This window comes from Eriocheir sinensis, chromosome 10 (genome assembly GCF_024679095.1).
Source record: "Eriocheir sinensis breed Jianghai 21 chromosome 10, ASM2467909v1, whole genome shotgun sequence".
Lineage (NCBI taxonomy): Eukaryota > Metazoa > Arthropoda > Malacostraca > Decapoda > Varunidae > Eriocheir > Eriocheir sinensis.
The window spans coordinates 14,192,584-14,215,588 of NC_066518.1; the positions used below are offsets into that span (position 1 = coordinate 14,192,584).

Here is a 23,005-nt window from a genome sequence, read left to right on the forward strand (position 1 = left end):
AGCCGCCGGACGAGCCCGCTAATCGGCTAAGGGCGCTGTGAACCTCTCGCCGTGTTCATACTTCATCGCGTCCCCGTCATCGAGCTATAAAAGTCAGGGAGTGTCGGCGTCACTTTACGGCAGATGGGACTACTCTTTACTATTTACTTTTGGGGGAGCGGCGAGTAGCGGGCTTTTTTTTGTACTCTTTTTGTTGCCTTTGAGTCGTATCCTTTGAAGTAAAAAAATAAAAGAAAAAAGAATATAGGGTTATGGAGCGATAGAAAATATGATCATAAGAAATTTATTGAGTTGATGGTATGAAGCGTTTAGGTTAATTCCCCGTATATGCATGTGATTAAAACGCCTCCGTCATCGAGGTAAAAAGTCAGGGTGGTGTTCGACGTCACTTTACGGCAGATGGGACTGAAAACGGGAATATAGGTAGATGGAGTCCTTTAAAATACCCTTGTGAAAAACTTATTGATTTGATAAAAGAAAATATCCCTAGGAGAAACTTATTTGATTTGATGATGAAAAAGGGTTTATATAATTTATTTCATAATAGAAAATACCCTCAGGAGAAACTTATTTGATTTGATGATGAAAAAGGGTTTATATAATCTATTTCATAATAGAAAATACCCTCAGGAGAAACTTATTGATTTGATAATAGAAGGCGTTTACACTAATTTTGTGTCTATGAATGTGATTAAAATTTAAGTGATATTCGACATAATCCAGCAAAACTACTATAGCAACGGTGATTTTTTTTTGTGGATTAATCAATGCTATTTAACGGCGTATGTGATTAAAACGAAAACGGTCACACTGGAAAGGCATCAGAACTTCCACTTACTAATTTATCAGGAAGAAATGTGCTTTTGAATTGCTCTTTTACGATAGATGCAATAAAAATGAGGTAATCGACATTCATACACAGCTAAATCCCTCTCTCTCACTCTTTTATCTTCTCTATTTTCTTTCCAAAGTTGCGAGCACAGTCTTACATATTCATTTTGCCGTTAGCCTCTTTCTCATACCGTAAAATAAAACATTACAAAGATCTGTATTTAGTTACCATTACCATAACGTATGAGAACGCACTACAAAGATCCTTACGTATTTACTGTATCGGGAAGCGCCATTATCTCTTTTTCGGAAATGAAGAAAAAAAGAAAAAAAAATCCTCACATGTTGGTTCGTTACCCTCATCGCTTGCAAAAGTTTCCTCGGCCGGTCCGGTAGAAAGAAAACTCAATTGAACGCTCCAGAAAGAGAGAGGGAAAGAGAAAAAGAAAGGGAGAAAAACAGCCTCCGAAACAAACAACACGTCCGTCCGTCCGCCCGCCTTGCTCTGAGTTCGGACGGCTTGGCGAGGCTTGGGAGAAAGGAAAGGAAATTTGAAGGTTTTGCGAGTGGAAAGAGAATCGGATGCCTCGAGGAAACAAACGGTCACGGAGGAGGTATCAAGACGCCTCGAGAACTAGATTAGATTATTCTCTTTTTTGAACTCTTCTTTTGTCCGGTAATTCTTTTTTTTTCTGTGCGTGTGTGTTGCTGTGTGTGTGTGTGTGTGTGTGTGTGTGTTGGGGGGAGGGTTGATTCGGTTCCTACATTGCAAAAAAGAAAAGAGGACAAGGACTAGAACGTAATAGCAAAGCCTGAAATAGAGCAAATAGGTTTATATAAGGAAAGGAAAGGAAAGAGGTCGTTAGCTGGAAGTATTTCGTGCTATTGAAGTATTTATACACATGTACTCTTTCCTTAAACCCCAAGAAGTAAACTAAATAAGGCATAACCAATATTCAGAGAGCCAAAGGTCAGAGGCTGTAGCGCACATCACAAAAAAGGAAAAGAAGAAAACCCGAGCAGGAAAACACACATCCCGCAAGCCCCGCTACACCCAGCCTCCCGGACCTTCCCATCACTGAGGATAATATGCCCAACTCCACTCCGCGCCGCCTGTACCTCTCACGCCGCTCCGAGCACATGGATCAGGCGCGTGTGGGCCGAGCAAACACAGGGGCGCCTTGGAGAGTTTTCCAGCTGCGGGAACCAACACTTTTTCCGCTCCTTCGCCCGGCGGCCCTGCAAGAACCGGCGCGCCTCCACTCTAAGGGATGGGAGCTGATGGCACGAGGAAGAATTTATGGACGCTCACGTGGTATGGAAAGCCGTTGCGTGCTGGGCAAGGGGAGGGAAGGCCTTGCCAAAGACGAGTGTGGCTCCCAATCATCTGAAGGGGAGGTATAAGGCGCCGAGAACCCTTCAGACTGTCATAGGAAAGAGAGGAAGAGTCTCGAGTGACACCCAATATTTCTTTGAGAGTCCGGGGAAGTGGGCGACGGGGCTGGATCGAGGGCGGCGGAGTGCTCGCGGGATGGAGGGAAGCCGGCGTCTGGGAAAGGGCTTAGAGGGGGAATAGAGGGATTGAGGTGAAAGATGAGACGCTGAGAGGTGCTATAGACGCCAGAGATGGATTGTGAGTGACGGGTCTATGGAGTAAGTGAGCTAATGGAGTGCAAATACTTGTTCAGGGACGCTAGGAAAAAGACTCAGAGGATGAATAGAGAGAAGAGCTGAGGCGAAGGATGAGGCGCTGAGAGGTGCTATAGACGATAGAGATGGGTTGTAAGCCACGAGTCTATGGAGTAAGAGAACTAATGGAATGGAAATAGTTGTTGATAGGCGTCTGGAAAAGGGCTGAGAGGAGGAATAGAAAGATTGAGGTGAAGGTTGAGGCGCTGAGAGGTGCTTTAGACGTCAGACATGGTGAGTAAGCGACTGAAAGGGATATAAGTGACGGGACTGTGGAGTAAGAAAACTAATGGAGTGCAAATAGATGTTCAGAAGCGTCTGGGTGAGGACTCAGAGGAGGAATAAAGAGATTGAGGTGAAGGTTAAACTAAACCTTGGGGAAAGAGAGTTAATGACTGTTGGAAAAGAGCAGGGATAAGTTAACATACAAACAGAAAATGTACAAATAAAAGAAGTAACAGAAGCGAAACACTTAGGGGCAGTGTTTGACAACACAACTGGAATGAAAACGCCATGGAAGTGTGTGTGTGTTACACACACACACACTCTGGCAGCTCAGTCGGTTAGAGCGCCGCGCTGCAAGGCTTCACGGCCAAAAAGGCGCCGGTTCGAGCCCCGCTCAGGCCGGATTTTTTCCGTTGATTAGGAATGGTTACTGTCCCCTTGAGCAAGGGGGATGGGGTGTGTGGTGTGTGAGGTCCTGGCAGTACCCAGAGATCGATAATAATGAGCACTTGCTCACGTCGTGAGGGTACCTGCTGGCGAAAGCAAGTCCAACTCGTGATCAGGCCGTGGTGAATTACACACACACACACACACACACACACACACACACACACACACACACAAACACAAGAAACAAGACATCACCCAAGTTCTGCGTATTGCTTCATTCTTTATTTGCTTCTCCTATTTAACTTGGTTCTTATCACTCTGTTATTTCACCCTATTCGTCTTCGGGTATTAGGCGAAATATTATCAGTGCATCGTCTCTTCCTTTCATTAAGGCGATTAGAGGTGCCACAGACGTCAGAGATGGAGAGTAAGCTACTGTAAGGGATATGAGTGACGGGTCTATCGGGTAAGTGAGCTAATGGAATGTACATAGCTGTTCAGGGGCGTCTGGGAATGGACTTTGAAGAGGAATAGAGGGATTGAGGTAAAGGATGAGGCGCTGTAGCTGTCAGAGATGAGATATAAGCTACTGACAGTGTTAGTGACGCGTCTATCGAGTAGGTGAGCTAATAGAATGTAATTACCTGTTAAAAGACGTCAGAAAAAGGACTCAAGGGGCGGAATAGAAAGATTGTACGTATATAATGGAGATAATGGTATGTACGAAGACTGCTGGTTAAGGGTTTGCGTGGTGAGTGATAGATCTATAAAGTAAACAAGTGGAATGTAGATAGATGTTAGGAGACGCCTGGGAGAGGAGCTACGGAGATATTGCGAGTAACGGAAGCGGGGCGTAAGTGAGCTAATGAAGTGTGCGTAGATTGCAGGTAAGTGGCTCAGGTGAAGGAGGCCGATATTAGTACTGCACCAAGTGGAGCCAAAGAGCTTGATTAAGAGATTGGGAGAGCGGGTAGCGATGCGTAAGGGAGTTAATAGTGTTTATATGGCTGGTTAAAGGGATTAGATGCGGTGAAATAGAGGAGTTGAAGCTAAAAGGGAGATAATGGATGGGAGTAGGTAATAGAGGGAAGGAAATAAGGAAGCTAAAAGAGAGAGCGAGTAAGTGAGTATGCGTGAGCGAGTCATTACGGTTTACATGGCTGGTTTAAGGGATTAGATGCGGTGAAATAGAGGAGTTGAAGCTAAAAGGGAGATAATGGATAGGAGTAGGTAATAGAGGGAAGGGAATAAAAAAGCTAAAAGAGAGAGCGAGTAAGCGAGTATGCGTGAGGGAGTTGATACGGTTTACATGGCTGGTTGAAAGGGATTGGATGAGGTAGAGTAGAGGAGTTGAAGCTAAAAGTGAGATAATGGATGGGAGTAAGTAATAGAGGGAAGGGAATAAGGAAGCTAAAAGAGAGAGCGAGTAAGTGAGTATGCGTGAGGGAGTTGGTTTACATGGCTGGTTGAAAGGGATTAGATGAGGTAGAATAGTGGAGCTGAGGCAAAAAGTGATTGGATAGATGAGGTGGATGGACTAAAGGAGTGAGGAAGCTATAGTGGACCGTAGATGTATGTTTAAATATTTACATGTATGGAAGATTGATTACAGGTTAAGGATAAGGGAAAGCAAAAGGTCAGAGGTAACACACATCACAAAAAAGTATAAAAAAGGAAAAAAAGAGGAATGTAATGAAGGAACAGTAGTGAGAGTGAGAGCGAGGATCCATGGAAGAGAAAAAAATATAAAAAAAGAAAGAGAAAAACATGAAAATAGCGTAGGTAGGTGTGTGTGTGTGTTTTGCAGTCAGTGTTGTCGAGGGTCTAATGATGTGAGTGAAGGCATAGACGTCTTTGCTAAGGGTGTAATAGAGGAGAAAGAATGCAAGGAAAGGGAAAATACTGCAATGGGAAGTTTGAGAGCGTAGGTGTGTGTGTGTTTTTCAGTCAGTATTGTCGAGGGTCTAATGATGTGAATGAATCCTAAGGGTGTAATAGAGGAGAAAGAAAGCTACGAAAGGGAAAAGAGTGCAATGGGAAGTTTGAGAGCGTAGGTGTGTGTTCGAGTCCCACCGATACACGACGGCAATTTCCACCCATTGTCGAGTGGCGGAAGATTACCCACATGCTGCCCAGATCTTCAGTCAACTCTAACTTTAGCGAGTTCGTTCAAGAGGGGCACCGGGGGGCAGTATGGGGAAAGCAACGAGTCATATACCACGGTAGCCACTATAAATAAAATTCGCCTGCGCCACTAACGGAATGGGGTCGTCGAAGAGGCCCCTTAACCCTATCCGATCCGACGTTTTCAAATTTTCGCGCTCGCAACACCTAGCATCGTACTCGTTTATCTGAACAACGATAACGCTCATGAACACTAAATACTGGTACCGAATCAATAGTGTAAAACAATAATGAGTAATGAGTGAAAAGAAACAAGTGGGAAGTAAAAAAAAAAGTGTATCGTTTTGATCGGAGTGCCTGAGGGGACGCCAGATTTGTCTCCCCTCAGATCGGGTAGGGTTAAGAGACTCTACCGGCACTATTGGCAGCACCATAAACAAGGAAACAAAGTAGTGTAGCCTGCAGGGGGAGAGGTAGTACTCACCGCGTTGTAGGGGCGTGAGTGAGGGTGGGCGTCGCGGTACAGCTCACACTGGTAGCACGGCGCCCTTTGCCCCGCCGCCACCGCCGCCCACACCGCTACCCACCACGCCGCCGCCAACGCCCAGCCGCCCACACTCATCTGGAAGAAGCATAATCAACATCATCATCAGTATGACTCTCTCTCTCTCTCTCTCTCTCTCTCTCTCTCTCTCTCTCTCTCTCTCTCTCTCTCTCTCTCTCTCTCTCTCTCTCTCTCCTCCATATTCCCCTAAGCCCTTTCCCATTTTTTTCATGTCTCCCTCAATTCGTATACAATTCTTCCCTCTCTCCCTCTTTCCCTCCCTCCTTCCTTCCTTTCGTCCCTTCCCTCTCGCTCGCTCGCCCTCCTTCCTTTCCCTCCCTCCCTCCCTTCCTTCCTCCTCGTCCCCTTCTTCCTCCTCTTCCCGTTTTTTTTCCGTCGCAAAAGGCAAAATCCTCCCCTCCACCTTGTACGGTTCAATCTCCTTCATCCAAGCTATCCATTCAGGCCTCTGTTCTTTCCTCACCCTCCTTGCTCTTTCTCTCTCTCTCTGTGTCCCTCTTTCTATAGATATAACCAACCTTCTATTACTCTTCCTACTCCTCCTCCTCCTTCTTGTTCATTTTCCTCACCCTCCTTGCTCTCTCCTTCTATATATACAACAAACTTTCTTTTCCTCCTCCTCCTCCCTCTTCTCCTTCTCTTCCTCCCACTCCATTTTCCTTCGTAACGAGTGAGGTGGTGCAAATGAAGAACCGTCGACGTTATTTCTTCCACGTGATATGATCAGTAAACGAGGGAAGGAACGAAGGAAAGAAGGAAGGAACTAAAGAAGAGAAGGGATAAGGTAGGGGGATAAAGGCTTCGGAAGTAAAGAAGGGACAGAATGAGGAGGAGGAAGAAGATAAAGAAAACGAGAGTTGAGAAAATAAGGAAGGAAATGAATGAGAGGGGAGGAAGAACAGGGATAAGGTAGATGATGAAGGTTGTAGAAGTAAAGAAGGGGAAGAATGAGACAGGAGGAGGAAGATAAAGGAAATGAGAGTCGTGGGAGTAAATAAGGAAAAGAAAGAAAGAGAGAAGGAAGGAAGGTAATAAGAATTAGGAAGTAAGAAAAGAAAAAATAAGGGAAAGAAGAAAAAAAGTAAAAAAAAGAAACAGAAAGAAAAGAAAGATAGTCGAAAAGAAAATGACAGTCGGGAAGAAAGTAAGGAAGAGAAAGAGAAGGAAGACAGGAAATAAGAGTCGAAGTACAAAAGAATGAAGAAAAGAACGATGATGATTAAGGAAATAAAGAAGGTCGAGAAACACACAAGGAAAAAAAGCTTGAAGAGGAGGAAAAGGAAGAAGAAAGAGAAAGAGCGAAAAAAAGAAGAGAATATCAGTCGAGGAGGAAAGAAGAGAAAGGCGATGATTGAGGAAGTAAAAGAGGTCGAGAAAGACATGAAGAGGAAAGCTTTAAGAGGAGGATGAAGAGGAAGAAGAAGGGGGCGAGGAACAACGATGAAGAAGGGAAAGGAAAGTGGAAGAGGGGAAGAAAGGGCTTAGGGAGCGAGATGGAATGAGGGCCGCGGATCTGAAAGAGGAAGGGAAGGAGGAGGAGAAAGACATGCTTTAAGAGGGAGAAGGAGAGGAGAGTGGAGGAGGAGAGTAAGAGAGTAGGAGCAAGAAGAGAGGAAAGAAAGATTTGAGATGCTGAGAACTAAAGAAGAAACAGAAAGAAGAGGAAGGAGAATAAGCTTAATGAAAAAGGAATAAAGAATGACTGGGAGAGAGAAAGATCAAGAAAGAAAGAGATGACGAGGGGGGAAAGAAAAGAGGAAGGAGAAAGATTTGGGATGCTAAAAAATAAAGAAGAAAGAGAAGGAGGAAGAAGACGAAACAGGTTAAAGAGAGAGAGGTGGAATGGAAGGACTGAAAGAGAAATAAAGAGGAAGAAAGAAAAGACAAGGAAGAAAAGAAAGGAAATATTTTGGAAGCTACAAACTAGAGAAGATTGAGAAGGAAAAAGGAGAAGAAAACAGTTTAAGAGGGAGTTAGAATGAAAGACTGGGAGAATGAAAGAGGAACAAGAGAAAAATTTGGCAAACTATAAACCAAAGACGAAAGAAAAGAAAGAGAAGGACGAAGAAGAAAAAGGTTTAAGAGGAACGCGCTTGGGACACTGGGGGAGAGGGTCAGGCTGGGTACAAAGGGAAGGGAAGGGAAGGGAAGGGAAGGGCCAAGGAGGGAGGGAGGGAAGGAGAGAGGGAAGGAGGGAGAGAGGAGGAAGGGCAAGAAAGGAGAGGGGAGAGAGGGGAAGGGCGAAGAAAGGAGAGGGGAGAGGGGAGGGTCGGGTACAGAGGAAGAGGAAGGGAGGGGAAGGGCCAAGGAAGGAGAGAGGGATGGGGAAAGGGAAAGAAGGAGAGGGAAGGTGAAGGGAAGGGAGGGTAAGGCAAGAGAAGGCCCAGGGAGAGAGGGAAGAGCCAGGGAAGGAGAGAGAGAGAGAGCGAGAGAGCAATGCAGTGTGATACAAGAGGTCGCGGTCGAGTGAGTGGCCGTAAGTGGGGTTCGGGGCGGCGGAGGCATTGCGAAGTGGCTGCTTTGATCCGATGAACCACGGGAGCGAGGCTGAATGTGTGCCAGGATCGGAGACTGAGCTATCTTATTATCCTCCTTTCCCTTCTCCTCTTTCTCTTCCTCATCCTTTACCTCTTTCTCCTCCTCTTTCTTCATTCTCTTCCTCTTCATCCTCCTCCTTCTTCTCCTCCTTCTCCTGCTTCGATTTCTACAACTTTCCTTTTCCAGCTATTTCGATCTTTCCTTTCTCGTTTTCTTATCAGTGCAATTATCTATCCTCCTTCAGTCTTATTTTCTTCTATTAACTGTGTGGTAGTGTATTATTTTCTTCTCTTCTTCTTTTTATTCTTTTTATGTTACGCTTTTGTTCATGATCCTTCTTCTGTGTTATCACTCTTCTTCTCCTTGTTTTTCGACTCCTTTTCTGCTTCTCCTGTTTCCTGCTCCTCTATTCATTACCTTTCTACTTCCTGTTCCTCATCATTCTTCTCCCTCTCCTCCTCTTCGTCTACAACTCGATCTACCATTCTCCTCTTCGTTCTTCCTCTCTTCTAATGACACTTTCCTTCTTCATTCTTCTCCGACACATCCCTCGAGTAATATTTTCCCTCTCATCCTTCTTCTTTTTTTCCTCCACCTCCTTCTCCTCGTCTCCTTCCTTCTCCCCATCCACCACCTTCTCCTCCTCCTTCTTCATCTCATCTTCCTTCCCTTGCGGTTTATCTCTTTGTGTAGGGCCATCAAGCTGTCGCCGCGTCTTCTAGCTGTCTTCAGGGATCGCTCAGGGCCATATGTTTGCCCCTCGGCGCAGGTTAAAGCCTTCTGTAGCAGTAGGTGTTGGGTGCGGGATAAGGAAAGGTGTCCCACGCGTAATGTACCCAATCGCTCACTCCCTACGCATAATGTACCCACTCGTCGCTCACTCCCGAAGCATAATGTACCCACTCGATCACTCTCTACGCATAATGTACCCACCCGCTACCTCCATAACTCTCTCACTCTGTCACTCATTGTTATTCATTTATTCACGTATTTCGTTCACACTTATTCTCGTGTTCACTCTTTGATAAATGGTATAAAGACTGTAGTTAAATATTATCTCTGTCTCAATCGCTGGCTATCTATCTATCTATCTATCTATCTATCTATCTATCTATCTATCTATCTATTTCGACCCCCCACACACACGTTCACCATGAAATTCTCTCTCACACTCTTTCCCTCTCCTCCTCCTCCTTCTCTTCTTCTTCCTTTTCCTCCTCCTCCTCCTCCTCCTCCTCCTCCTCCTCCTCCTCCTCCTCTTCCTCCTCCTCCTCCTCCACCCTTGACCTTTCTGCAAGCAACTCAGACTTAAGAGAAAAGAGAAAAAGAGGTTAAAAGGATGAACTACAACAAGAAAACACACACACACACACACACACACACACACACACACACACACACACACACACACACACACACACACACACACACACACACACACACACACACACACACACACACACACACACACACACACACACACACACACACACACACACACACACACACACACACACACACACACATATACCTGCCTAGGTTAATTAGCGCCACACCTCACCTGGCTGGCTGCGTCACCCTCGTGTTTTTTTCTAACGTTGGAAATTGTGAACATGAACTGGAGGTCGATTTTCGCTTACTGGTGTTTTTCCTAGAAGACTTTTTCTAGGCAGTTTTCTTTTTCGGAAGTCTCTTTTTCCAGGAGTCTTTTTTTTCCGGAAGTCTTTTTTTTCGGAATTCTTTATTCAGTGTTTTATTGGTCTCTGTTTGTTTTGTGTTTGCTTTTTGCTGTTTGGAATTGTGAATACGAACAGGGGAGGAGGTGGCTGAATGTTTAGCGTGCCGGCGCCGCTTCCAGGAGGACGGGAGTTCGCGTCCCGCCTGGTGCCACACCCTGGGATTTTTCAGTCACCGCCGAGTGGCCTAAGACTACCCACATGCTGTCCTGAAGACCACCTAAATTCTGTCTATAAAAGAGAGGCTCAAAGATGGGCTAGGGGGCAGCATGAGCCAAGCAAGATGGCGCCATTATTAACAATTGCCTGTGCCACTATGGGCCGGGGCCGACCATCAGACCACACCAAAAAAGCCTACCGGCGACATAGGCCTAGGTAAAAGAAAAAAGAAGAGAGGAGTCGATTTTGGCTTACTGACCTTTTTCTCTGTTGTTTTTAATTTTTATTATCTATTTGGTGTTATTTATTTATTTTTTGGGCCTCTGTTTTTTGTGTATTGTATTTTTCAATTCTTGTTTTTCTATTTGCCTTCCATTTGTTTTCCGTCTATTATTATTTTTCTGTTTCCAAGTTTTATATTTTTTTTTTATTTTCAATGGGAAGGAGGGTCTCTTTAAATTCATCTACTACTACTACTACTACTACTACTACTACTACTACTTTTCCTTCCTCCTACGGCCTCAGAGCTCATTTTTCATCTTTTTCTTCCTTGCCTGCTGCTTTTTCTTCCTTCCACACTACCTAAGCCTTTCAATCTCTTCTTTTTCCTCTCTCCCGCTTTCTTCCTCCCTCCCACGTCATTCAAGTCACTCCTTTCTTTCCTTTTCCCTCCTATTCACTACAGTTTTCCTTCCTATGCCGGCAGTCTTGACTTTTTATTATTTTGCGCTCAGTAATTGCTTTCTCCTGCTTTCTCTCACACACCCACTGCTTTTTAATTTTCCATTCCCTGCTTATATACTGCTTTCCTTTTCCTCATCCAACCCTAGTAGTTCTTTTCTTTGCCTCTTTCCACTTACTCAAGGTTTTCTTCTTCCACTTTACATTCCACTAAGATCTTTCATTATTCAGTCTTTCCCTTGCCTGCCTCTCTTTCCCTCTTTCTATGTACATTACTTAACCATTTTCTTTACTTCTTTCCGCCTTTCATTATTCATTCTGTCTCTTGTTTCTTCTTTCTTCTAAATCACTAGACCCTTTTCTTTTCATGTTTCGGCTCACTCTTCTTCTTCACACAACGCTAAGGCTTTTCATTATTCATTCTGTCTCTTGTTTCTTCTTTCTTCTAAATCACTAGACCCTTTTCTTTTCATGTTTCGGCTCACTCTTCTTCTTCACACAACGCTAAGGCTTTTCATTACTCATTCTGTCTCTTCCTCTTTGCCCTCTTCTTTCTTCTGCAAGTTTTTTTTTATTTTATTTTTCCCGTTACACATTAGTTTCTCCCTTCCCAAAATGCCATTCAACGCTCTTTTTTCCTCTTCCCTCTCCCTCTTCTACTTCACACAACGCTAAGGCTTTTCATTACTCATTCAGTCTCTTCCTCTTTGCCCTCTCCTTTCTTCTGCAAGTTTTTATTTTTTTTATTTTTCCCATTTCACACTAGTTTCTCCCCTCCCAAAATGCCATTCAACACTCTTTTTTCCTCTTCCCTCTCCCTCTTCTACTTCAAGGCTCTTTATTATTCATTCTGCCCCTTCCCTCCTGCTCTCTCTCCTTCCTTCTACATCACTAGACCTTTTTTTTTCCCCTTTGCTCGCTATTCACTGCTTTCTCCTTTCTCGCACGCCATTCAACGCTTTTCTTTTTCCTCCTTCCCCTCACCCTTCTACTTTATATACCATCAAGGCTTTTCATCATTTATTCTTTCCCTTCCTTGCTACTCACTCTCTTTCTTCCTACATCACTGGAACGTCCCTTTTTTGTCCTTTTCCCGCTACACACACTTGTCTTTTTATATCTCCGCCCACTCAGTGTTTTCTTCTACTTGACATACCACCAAGGTCTGTTATTATTAATTTTTCCCTTTCTTCTGCTTTTTCTCTCTTCGTCTACATCACTTGATCTTTTTCTTTTTGTCTGCAGCGAGAAGCCGACCAGTAACAAACGTCCGCTAACAACACCATCACCGATAATGGCGCGGAAAACCATTAGCAAAGAATTACATTACACGGTGCCTCTTACCACCCTCCCATCCCCACCACCATCACCCACTTAAGTAATTCAACCAATAATAATAATAATCCTCCGCACATCGTTAGTTCCGCTTCGAAGATACCCGTTTTCAATAATACAGCAATCTGGTCCTCTTTTTCTTTTGTTACCCATTATTCTTTCTTTTTCTTCGCCTGATCGGCTTCTGCGGTGTGCCCTTCCTCCTTCCTTCTCCTTTCTTAAGTAATCCAACCAATATTAATAATCCTCTGCACCTCGTTAGTTCCGCTTCGAAGACACCCCGTTTTCCATAATAGCAATCTGGCCTTATTTTCTGTTTCCCATTCTTCTTTCTCTTCCCATCCTCCTTCCTTCCCCTTTCCGAAACCTTCAAACGCCACCCCTTTTTTCTGTTTCCCATTCTTCTTTCTTTTCGCCTGATCGACTATCGCGCCCTCCCTCCTTCCCATCCTCCTTCCTTCCCCTTTCCGAAAGCTTCAAACGCCACCATAGTTTTCTGTTTCCCATTCTTCTTCCTCTTCGTCTGATCGAGTTTAGCCTTGTTCCCTCCCTCCCTCCTACTCCCTCCCCCCTTTCCGAAAGATTCAAACGCCACCATTTTTTCTGTTTTCAATTCTTCTTTCTCTTCGTCTGATCGAGTTTAGCGTTGTTCCCTCCCTCCCTCCTACTCCCTTCCCCCTTTCCAAAAGCTTCAAACGCCACAACTTAAGTAATAATGATAATCATCCCGCGTATCGTTGGTTAGTTCCGCTCCCAAGACCCGTTTTCAATATTATCAATCAGGCCCATTTTCTTTTTGTTTCCCATTCTTCTTTCTCTTCGCGGTGTGCCCTCCTCCCTCCTTCCGTTCCCTTTCTAAAAGATTCAAACGCCACCACTTAAGTAATAATTATAATCATCCCGCGCATCGTTGGTTAGTTCCGCTCTCAAGACCCGTTTTCAATATTAGCAATCTGGCCCTTTTTTATTTTTTTTTTATTTTTTTGCTTCCCATTCTTCTTTCTCTTAGCGGTGTGCCCTGCTCCCTCCTTCTTCCTTCCCCTCTCCGAAAGCTTCAAACGCCGCTTTAGTATTGCGTTCCTGTTTTCCATCGCTTCGCTTTCCGGCCAAACTTTTCGAGCTGGCTACTGTTTTTTACCTCGTCCGGGCGAAATGGCCGCAGGAGAAGGGAAAGTTAGAGAAGAGGAGAGGAAAGTGAGGGCGAGTGGAGTGTTTTGGCGGTGGAGTTGTGAATGGCTTGATGTGGGGAGAGGGATGGGAGGGAGGGGGTAGGAGAGAGGGAGAGAGAAAGGTAGGAGGTGGAGGAGGAGAAGGAGGAGAGATGGTGGGTGGGCGTGAGAGGGTGAGGGGAAAAGAATGGAAAGAAAATAATGAAAGAGAAAAAAAAGAGAGAGAGAGAAAGGGAAGAAGGGAAGAAAAGAATGAAGGAAAGAAAGGAAGGAAGAGAGGAAAAATGATGGCAAAAAGAAAAACCGAAAGAGAAAGAAAGAAGAGAAAAAATAAAGAAAAAAATAAAAGAAAAAAAATGAAAGTGAGAGGAAGAAACAAAGAAAGAAAGAAAGCAAAAGATTGGATTTCTTAATGATATATTGAATGAGAACACGAATTTTTTTATATAACTTTCTCTCTCTCTCTCTCTCTCTCTCTCTCTCTCTCTCTCTCTCTCTCTCTCTCTCTCTCTCTCTCTCTCTCTCTCTCTCTCTCTCTCTCTCTCTCTCTCTCTCTCTCTCTCCATATATCGCTCTCTCTATCTCGCTCTCATCCTCTTCCTCTTCTTCTCCCTCTCCCTCTTCCTCTTCTTCTCCCTCTCCATCTTCCTCTTCCTCTCCCTCTTCCTCTCCCGCTCCTTCTCCTTCTCCCTCTTTCAAACCTTCTTCCCCTCGCCCTTCCCTTCCCCGTTTTTACCATGTCAACACTTTTCCCTCACAAACACCTTCGCCAACTTTATCTCACTCCTTAAAAATTTGCTTCCATTTTCTTCTTTGGCTTTTCGCTTCACTTCACTTCCCTTAACCTTTCTTTATCTTGTTGCTGCGTCGTGGGGCTTTCCTCTCTTCTTCTCTCTTTTTCTCTCTCTCTTTCTCTTCTTCTCATTCTACATTCCTATCTAAGTATATATATTCATCGTGGGGTCACCTTTCTTCTCTCTTCTTCTCCTTTTCTCTACCTCTCTTTCTTTCCTTACCTATCTGTCTACCTCTATACATACATATATACATTCACACATACATACATATATTCACGCCTATCTATTCCTATACTTCCATCTTTTAGTCAAGTATCATACATTCAGATACATATATTCACCTATCTTTCTACTCTACATCTTTCTTTCCCTCTTCTCTCTTTTCTCTCTCGCTCTACCTATCCCCCTACCTACCTGCCTATCTATCTGTCTACCTATATATCTATCTATATTTTCTTCATTTAATCCTGTATCGTCCAAGCTGCAATATATTCTAAAACTCCCTATATTTTTTTTCCAGCTCCTGCAGCATTTTCTACTCCACACAAAGGGTTTATGCGCCCCTCCCCTCTCCCCCTTTCGTCTTTATTTTCAGGCGCTGCAAACATTCTCTTCAAACGTCGACAAATCCCAATAAATCTAAAGTCTCTAGTGAGTAAAGACTGACACACGGACAGACAGACGGATGAAAGACAGATAGACAGGCAGTGGAAGCGTGTGGGGGGGAGGAGTGGGATAGGTGTGTGTGTGTGTGTGTGTGTGTGTGTGTGTGTGTGTGTGTGTGTGTGTGTGTGTGTGTGTGTGTGTGTGTGTGTGTGTGTATGTGTGTGTGTATGGGAGTGTTGCTTATAACATTTAACTACTCAACATTCAATATAAGCTTTTTTTCCCTAGTGTCGTTAACCGCTTATTATTATCCTTGAATCATTAACAGCTTGCGTAGTTTGTTTGTCATATTGTTCAAACTTTCGTTCTCTATCTGTATCTATCTATGTATGTATGTATTTATCTATCTATCTCTATGTCTTTCTCCTTTGCTTCATCCTTCAATTTTTCTTTCTTATCAGTTTCTTCCTTTTCATTCTTCTACTTCTTTTTCTTCGTATTTTTCTTATTTTTTTTCTTATTTCCTTTTCTTATTCTTTCGTTCCCTCTTGTTCTACCTGTGTCTATCTAAGTCTCTCTCTATGTATTTATTCCTTTATTTATCTATCTATCTATCATTCTTTCCCCTTCGTGTCATCCTTCTTTTTACTTCCACAACATTTTATTTTCCTTCTCATTGTTCTCCTACTTTTTCCACTTTTTTTTCGTTTTCTTCTTTCTCTTCTTCTACTGCTTTCTTTCTTCTCTTCCTCAAAACTTCATTCCCATCATAATTTTCCAACTCCTTTCATTCACTTCTAACAAGAGTCCGTACTGCGGCGTGCCTAAAAATTAATAACACTGTAACTCCACTGAAAAGGAAACTGGTACTTCAGGTGGCCAGAAATTTAATATAAGCTTGTATCTTACTCGAGTGGGTCTGTATTGCTTTGATATGAAATCCACATATTGCCATTCCAAGACACCGTTGCTAGGGAAAGACTAATGTTATATACAGGATGTTTAGGTACCTTTTACATGGTTGGTTCAGGCGAGGATGAAAGCTTGCGTAACCACAGAAACCAGACAAATCGATGGTTTCTATGCGTTGTTCACATTAGCCGCTAGAATAAGCTCCTCCCCCTAATCTATTACGTGTGTGTCATTGGCTAGTCCAGATACAAGCCACGCCCCCTCGAACTCAGGCTGCTAGTGATTGGGTGGTTCACACAGAAAACAAACAAAGCAGTGTTGTTTCTATACTTCGCTCACTCTAGCCATGAGAATAAGCTCCTCCCCCTACCCTATTCCGTGAGTGTCATTAGCTAGTCCAGATACAAGCCATGCCCCCTTCGAACTCAGGCCTACCTTCCCCTTCCTCAGTTCATGCTCACCTGCCCGAGAAGAAAAGTAGGAAGCGGCAGAAAGGAAAGAATAGAAGTAGAAAAATACGAAATAGAAGGGAAAGAAAAAGAGAAGGATGAAGATGAGACATTGAGAGAATGAAGTTTTGCGGAAGAGAGGAAGAAAAAGTAGCTGTAGAAAAAGAAAAATAAGAATGAAAAAGGAAAAGTAGGAGAAGAATGAAAACTATGAAGAGAAGAGAGAGAGAGAGAGAGAGAGAGAGAGAGAGAGGAAAAGGAGGAGAGAAGGGGAGAGAGAGTGAAAGGAAAGGGAGAGAAAGGGGAAGGAAGACATGGGTGGCTTCTCGGCTTCATCATTGATTATATTATCATTATTTATTTGTCATTTATTAGGCTTTATCATATGAACGGAGTATAGACGAAATGTGACGACAGATAGCTAACCATGTTGAGGGATGGGAATAATAACAATACCAGTAATAATAACAATGATAAAAATAATAAATGAATAGTGTTAATACTTTCATGCAGGCGTTACCGCACTTTGTTTTATGAGTTTTGTTATCCATACATTGCACCAAAGCAGTTTCCGATGCGTTTGAAAAGGGAGTTTTTTTGTGTGAATAAATGACCAGAATAGAGAATGTTGTGTGAGCCAGAGCATAACTATAGTATTCAGTTTAGTGGTTGTTGTTGTTGTTGTTGTTGTTGTTGTTGCGTTACTACTACCACTACTACTACTACTCTACTACTACTACTACTACCACTACGACAACTACAACTACTGTTACCACTACTGCTACTATTACTACTACTACTACCACTACTACTACCACTACTACTACCACTACTACTACTAAAAATAATAATAATACTTCGCTTGCATATAATAACGATAATAGTAGTAATAATCATAACAATAGTAGCAATAAGAGGATCAACAGCAGTGCATTTGGTTCCACACAACACACTCTCTGGCTTTTGGACTCCAGAGAATATTATGTCATTTAAACCGTTCCCATTGTGCAACTGAAACAGACAAAAAAAAAGTTAATGAATAATAATTTAGAATAATGGCGGGTTTTCCATATAGTATTGCGACCCCCCCCCACACACACACCCTCTGCCCGTGAGCCCTAAGCCACGACTCTGACGCTTCAACATAATATATATATAAAAGTTAACATACATAGAAATAATCCTGCGCGGCGGTCACCAACATGCATAATAATAATAATAATAATAATAATAATAATAATAATAATAATAATAATAATAATAATAATAATCTGTTCGTAATATCAGTCTGACGAAACAACACTGAGGCTTGGCTGTGATTTCGTAACTTAACTTTCCACTGACTAATGTTTGTTTCGTTACCTGTTTTGTTTTTAATCATTGTATTATCATTATTATTATTATTATTATTATTATTATTATTATTATTAGTAGTAGTAGTAGTAGTAGTAGTAGATCAGCAAAGGATAATGGCATATACATCAGCGGTCGCCACTTATTATTTTTTTCCAATTCAACTGAAGACGATACTTCGAGACACCTACGTCCGTTTATCAACCTACTTATGTGTGCATCTATCTATCTATCTATCTATCTGTCTATCTATCTATCTATATATCTGTCAGTCTATCCATCTGTCTACCTATCTATCTACTTTTCCATTTATTTATTGTTCATTTGTCCACCTACCTGTCGATTAAGGTGAATATGTATTTAACTTACGTCTATTTCTGTATTAGTATTTGACTGCTTTGTCTTTCAACTTATCTCCTTATCTCTCTTACACATTTTCGTCATAATAGCTATAGTAACGAGTTCACAAAAAAAAAAACCACTAACAGCTTTCATTCCACAAACATCCAACCTTGTAACCAAACTTGTGCTCATCTTGTTACAAAAATCTCATTGTGGCAATTGTCTTTCCGTCCCACTAAGAGTTCATTTTTAGGCGATCCGTGAAAGATGTCCGGACCATAACATTGTATTTTCTCTCCCCTGAGCAGAGTATGAATGTGGTCGCAGCGAAGTGGCGGCCTCCAGCTCTTACCCGGACAGCCCCTGAATTATTGGCCACCGCAAGGGTATATATTTAGAGCGAAACGACCTGCGGAAAGTCTAGTAGTGGTCGATCTATTTTCTATTCGTTCTTTCTCTCTTCTTGTATGTAGCTATTGCCCGTCTGTCTTTCACGTTGCCCATTCATCACTTTGCCTGTCAGTCTGCTTGTTTTCGATCTATCTCAATTCGTTTTTTTCTCTTCTCGTGTTTAGCTATTGCCCGTTTGTCTGTCTTGCTGTCCGTCAATCTCTAAATGTCTCTACTTTTCCGTTACTCTTTCAGTCTTTGTCTCTCTCTGGCTGTCTCTTTTTCTCTCACAGACGAAGCAAAGTTTAGGAAGTGAGTGCAAAACCTCGAATTAGCCTTCACGAGCAACCTCAACCCTTGGCAGCCAGAAATAAGACGCTAAACTCTGCTATCGATTCTTTTTTCCAATTACAAATCAATATGCAGCGCAAGACTCCAGGGAATAGCTCAGCAGGACTTCATTTCCCCAGCATAAGATATTCGTATACGGCCCATGTCTGGTTATGTCCTAATGCTGACGTGAGAGCCGAGACGAAACATTCCATCTGAGGTCACGGAGACAATCCCTGCTTTGCGAAATGAAGCGGATGAGGAGAGAGGGATTGTCAAGGATGATTTGGGTCTCTGTGTCTGTCTGTCTGTCTGGTGGGTTGTCTGCATGTTTCTTTGTCTTTCTTTGTGTGTTTCAGTGGATGTATGTGTCTGTGTGTTTGTGTGTGTGTTTGTGTTTGTCTATCTATCTGTTTGTCTATCTGTTGCTTTGTTCTCTCTCTCTCTCTCTCTCTCTCTCTCTCTCTCTCTCTCTCTCTCTCTCTCTCTCTCTCTCTCTCTCTCTCTCTCTCTCTCTCTCTCTCTCTCTCTCTTTGTGTGTCTGTGTGTGTGCCTGTGCGTGTGCGTGTTTGTCTCTCTCTCTCTCTCTCTCTCTCTCTCTCTCTCTCTCTCTCTCTCTCTCTCTCTCTCTCTCTCTCTCTCTCTCTCTCTCTCTCTCTCTCTCTCTCTCTCTCTCTCTCTCTCTCTCTCTCTCTCACAATCGGTCGTTCATTATAATTATTCTCTTTGTCAAATCACCTTTAAATTCCAGTAATCCGCGTAGCACTACAAATGAGTTTCCGGAGCTGGTATCAAGTCTGTTTGGGTACAAATTAGGTCACTCTCCGCGCTGCCATGAAATTGCCTCCCTCTGACACGGTAATTAGCGGTAAACTCAACTCGCGTTAATCACGTCGGCCGCCGGAGATATAGGAAAGCTAAGCGGCGGAAGGCAGCGGGGAAAAAAAAATAAAGTGATTGACGGATATAATTGCTCGCAGTTACACATATAAATACAATCACACACACACACACACACACACACACACACACACACACACACACACACACACACACACACACACACACACAAATATACCCCCCTCCCCCCCACACACATACTAAGTAGCTTGCTGAGTCTGTTTGCTTTGGTTTGAAATCTTAAGTAAACGCAAACATGTTACTTTAAGAATCGTGAATTACTCCGCTCACTTAATATTTAGTTTACATAGTATGCTTAACCTCTACTTATCCTCCTCCTCCTCCTCCTCCTCCTCCGCCTCATCATCATCATCGTCATGGTCAGCCAGTATCATTCCACTGCAGAACATTGACATCTCCCAAACGCTTTCATTCGCCTCTACTTTTTGACTCTCTGTTCCTCTACTTAGCCTCAATACTCTTAGACTCATTCTCCTCTTCTTCATCATAATCCTCCTCCTCCTCTTCATCATCAGCCTGCATCATTCCTTTGCACAACGTTGACCTCTCCATTCCTCTCTTCCTTGTTCTTCTATGTTCCTGTTTCAATGTAAGGCTCTCGTAACCTTTTACACTCCTGTACATCAAGGACTAATCTAAACATTCTTCCTTTGGGTCTTTTCATATTCCATCGTTCCCAGTCTATCGCTCTGTTTTGGTATACTTTTATTAGGGAGAGGAGGGTTATAGTCTCAAATATCACCATACCAGTAATTAATTTGCATCGACGCTAAAAAGATTCCCGAACAATATATATATTTTAAGGTCTTGATTGGTGGCGACCGGTATTTTTTATTCTGAGAGAGAGAGAGAGAGAGAGAGAGAGAGAGAGAGAGAGAGAGAGAGAGAGAGAGAGAGAGAGAGAGAAACAATAACTACACCAGAACAACGGACGAGGCTACACCATACAACTGTACATACACAACTACTGTCTTTCCTATTCCCCCACGTGTATCTTCACCACTAACCCACTTCCTCTTCGTACTACACCCTTGATTAAAAAAAAAAGAGACACACGGAGACAGACAAAGAAATAGAGAGATAAAGCTAGAGAAACATACACATGCTAACAATGCTGCTCCGTGTCTCTCAAAAGCTCGGCGGCAACACGTATAGCGGGAGGGAATAGCCTATGTCGAGGATGTCACCTTTCGCCGCCAAGCCACAGCGACGCAGGTGAGGTGCGGCGTGACGGCCTAATTACTCTGCGGGAAAACGGCGGAACGGCCACGAAAATAGATGTCACCTTCGCTCGCCTCCGCTGAAAGGCTATGAATGTGTAATTGCGAAAGAGTGAAGGGATGGGAAGGGAAGGGAGAGAGAGGGAGAGGGAGAGAGAGAGAGAGAGAGAGAGAGAGAGAGAGAGAGAGACTTCTTATCAATTTTCCTTCCGCAGAGAGTGAGAAAAAAAGATAAAAAGCAAGTAAAGGAGAGAAAGAGAGTGAGAGAGGACGAAAAAGAGGAAAAAAAAGATAGAGAGAGAAGAGAAGAAAGAAGCCAACCCAAGCCATTTCTTTTTAATTTCCCTCCGCAGTCCCATAAGCCAACACACCCTAATCTAATTTCCTGCACCCGCCCCACCTCGCACGACGACGCTCCTGCTCCTCCTCGCTAAAATCACGAGACCTTATTCCCGGCAAAGAAAGAGCGAAAAAACTCCCCCCCCTTCCCCTTCCCTGGCGCCGGCCGATCCCTACCAAGTCGCGGAGGCAAGAAAGCACCGACCAGACCGTGACTTCTTGATATTCCACTTGAGGTTATGCGACAAAAAGACAGAAAAAAGGGGTTAAATAAGGCTGGGCGAGGAGAAAGGGAAGGTAGGGAGGAGGGGACTGGGGGAGGGGGTGAAAGGGGGAAAGGGTGAGAGAGAGAGAGAGAGAGAGAGAGAGAGAGAGAGAGAGAGAGAGAGAGACTGAGACAGAGACATACAGAAAGACAGAAGACAGACACAGAAACATGATAAATAAATAAAAAAAGAATAAAGAATGAAGAAGAGAAGACGGCAAATGAGGGGGAAAGGGAAGGGAAGGGAAGGGAGGTAAAATAAGGGTAGGGAATAAAGGAGGATAGGAATAAAGAAAAAAGGAGAAAATCAGGGACTAATAAGGGGAGGGAGGGCACGAGTGAAGGAAGGAAAGAAGGAAGGAAGGAAAACGGAGAGGTGGAAATAGAATAGAAAATAATGAAAATTGAGAAAAATTAAATAATAGAGGAAAAAGGAGGAAGGAAGGAGGCGAACGAGATTGGAAATGATTCTTCGCCCCGTCCTGAGCAAAGTAATTATGTTGGGTTAGCAGGAGGGCAAACATCTTCAGCTAGTCTTATTATGTTGGCAGAGACCTCGGCAGTACAATATGCAGCGGGCAGCAAAAAGATAAATTATTTGCTGGATTATCCTCCTTCGTGTTTCTTTGTACTATGTTAACCCTCGTGTAAAGGAAGGCAAGAATGGGTTATGGAGAGGTTAGCATTCACTCTTAGGCACATATTCCAAGACATTTCGGGCTTATAACCTCCCCCTGCCCATCTGATAAGGCTTTTGCAGAGGTTGTGTAGAGGTTGTGGCAAGAATGGGTTATGGAGAGGTTAGCATTCACTCTCAGGCACATATTTCCAAACCTTTCCGGGGCTTACAACCTCCCCCGCCCATTTGATAAGGCTTTTGCAGAGGTTATGTAGAGGTTGTGGCAAGAATGGGTTATGGAGAGGTTAGCATTCATATTCCCAACCATTTCAGGGCTTACAACCTCCCCGCCCATTTGATTAGGCTTTTGTAGAGTAGTTTTCGTGAGCCTAGTGATAGCTTGACAAGGCTTCAGCACCATGCATGTAAAGAAACACTCATGAGAACGAAAATACTCACCTTTGTGGCCTTTGGAATTATTTAGTGCAAGGGCCGAAAGCGTCTTAGAGTACAAACCTGAGTCACTTCCATAAAGCTAACCAGTGCCACGAAAGTTAACTCCCAGCAAGTGAAATTCAAATAAAATGTTTTCTGGATTTCCTCTTTAGTTTTACGTGCAATGTTGAGTCTCCCTAGAAAGATAGAATAGGATAAGGCTTCGTAGATATCCAGTCACTCTTAGTTAAATCGCAGCGAGTGAAATTTCGATATAATGTTCTCTGTGCTTTCCTTTTTACTTTTATGTGCAATGTTGAGTCTCCCTAGATAGAATAAGATAAGGTTTCGTAGATATCCAGTCACTCTTAGTTAAATTGCAGCAAGTGAAATTCCAATATAATGTTCTCTGTGCTTTCCTCTTTAGTTTTCCTTGCAAAGCTGAGCCTCCCAGAAACCAAAGCGGCAGTGTGTTTTCGCGGAACAGCAGATCGCTCCCAGTCATTCCCACAGCGCTGCCCACGACCATCACAGTTCATTCGCAACATGTGTAGTTCAGATAAAATGCTTTCCTGGATTTTCTCA

The 23,005-nt window shown here is 43.3% G+C and overlaps 1 protein-coding gene across 2 annotated transcripts in view; it reads right to left on the reverse strand.

Annotated features, from left to right (window-relative positions):
* Positions 1-23,005, reverse strand: part of LOC126996624 (CCN family member 2-like) — a 179,282-nt gene that overhangs the window by 43,488 nt on the left and 112,789 nt on the right. For both annotated transcript variants that reach the window (XM_050857295.1, XM_050857296.1), the window contains one exon: positions 5,744-5,881. In XM_050857295.1, coding sequence (XP_050713252.1) covers positions 5,744-5,881 — 138 coding nt within the window. The remainder of the gene's footprint in view (positions 1-5,743; positions 5,882-23,005) is intronic.